Raw genomic sequence first — 1,355 nt, 5'->3', positions numbered from 1 at the left:
AAAAGGAAGAGCTTATGGAACGTCTGAGGCAAATTGAAGAACAGACAATGAAGGCCCAGAAAGGTAAAAGTTTCTTTTTGATACTGGATTCAAAATTGTTGCTCTGTCATCAGATAATATAGTATTTTTTAATACTATTAAATCTTATTTGTCTTTTTTAAAATATATTTTTTAATTGTAGGTAAATTGCTCTACAATGCCATACAGCTACACAAATCAGCCATAACTGTACATACGTTCCCTCTGTCTTTAGCCTCCCTCCCCTCCCACCACCGCACCCCTCTAGGTCATCACAGAGCACCAGGTTGAGCTCCCTGTCTTCTCTAGCGGCTTCCCACAAGCTGCTTATTTGACACATGATGGTGTATGTATCAATGCTGCTTTCTCTATCCGTCCCACCCTCTCTTTCCCCCACTGTGTCCACAAGTCCATTCTCTACATCCGTGTCTCCATTCCTTCCCTGCAAATAGGTTCATCTGTACCATTCTTCTAGATTCTACATATAATGCAAATTATTATGCCGTGTTTGGTTTCCTCTTTCTGACTCAATTCATTCTGTATAACAGGCTCTAGGCTCATCCACATCACTACAACTGACTCAAATTTGTTCCTTTTTACGGATGACTGATACTCTTTTGTTTTTATGTACCACAGCTTGTTTATCCATTTATCTGCTCATGAACATCTAGGTTACTTCCATTTCTTATATAGACCTCAGTTCGGTTCAGTTCAGTTGCTCAGTCATGTCTGACTCTTTGTGACTCCATGAACCGCAGCATGCCAGGCCTGGCTGTCCATCACCGAACTCCCGGAGTCCACCCAAAACCATGTCCCTTACGTCGGTGATGCCATCCAACCATCTCATCCTCTGTCATCCCCTTCTCCTCCTGCCCTCAATCTTTCCCAGCATCAGGGTCTTTTCACATGAGTCAGCTCTTCGCATCATGTGGCCAAAGTATTGGAGTTTCAGCTTCAACATCAGTCCTTCCAGTGAACACTCAGGACTGATCTCCTTTAGGATGGACTGATTGGATCTCCTTGCAGTCCAAGGGACTCTCAAGAGCCTTTTCCAACACCACAGTTCAAAGAAAAGCATCAATTCTTTGGCGCTCAGCTTTGTTTATAGTCCAACTCTCACATCTAGACAGACCTTTGTTGACAGAGTAATGTCTCTGCTTTTTAATATGCTGTCTAGGTTTGTCATAACTTTCCTTCCAAGGAGTAAGCGTCTTTTAATTTCATGGCTGCAATCACCATCTGCAGTGATTTTGGAGCCCAGAAAAATAAACTCAGCCACTGTTTCTACTGTTTCCCCATGTATTTGCCATGAAATGATGGGACCAGATGCCATGATC

At 42.7% G+C, this 1,355-nt stretch overlaps 1 protein-coding gene across 2 annotated transcripts in view; it reads left to right on the top strand.

The window, feature by feature from the left end:
* Nucleotides 1-1,355, top strand: part of RDX (radixin) — a 90,823-nt gene that overhangs the window by 40,455 nt on the left and 49,013 nt on the right. For both annotated transcript variants that reach the window (XM_010862858.1, XM_010862857.1), the window contains exon 10: nt 1-63. In XM_010862858.1, coding sequence (XP_010861160.1) covers nt 1-63 — 63 coding nt within the window. The remainder of the gene's footprint in view (nt 64-1,355) is intronic.

Source organism: Bison bison, unplaced genomic scaffold (genome assembly GCF_000754665.1).
Source record: "Bison bison bison isolate TAMUID 2011002044 unplaced genomic scaffold, Bison_UMD1.0 scf7180017864485, whole genome shotgun sequence".
In the NCBI taxonomy this organism is placed as follows: domain Eukaryota; kingdom Metazoa; phylum Chordata; class Mammalia; order Artiodactyla; family Bovidae; genus Bison; species Bison bison.
This window is presented reverse-complemented; position numbering and strand designations above follow the sequence as displayed.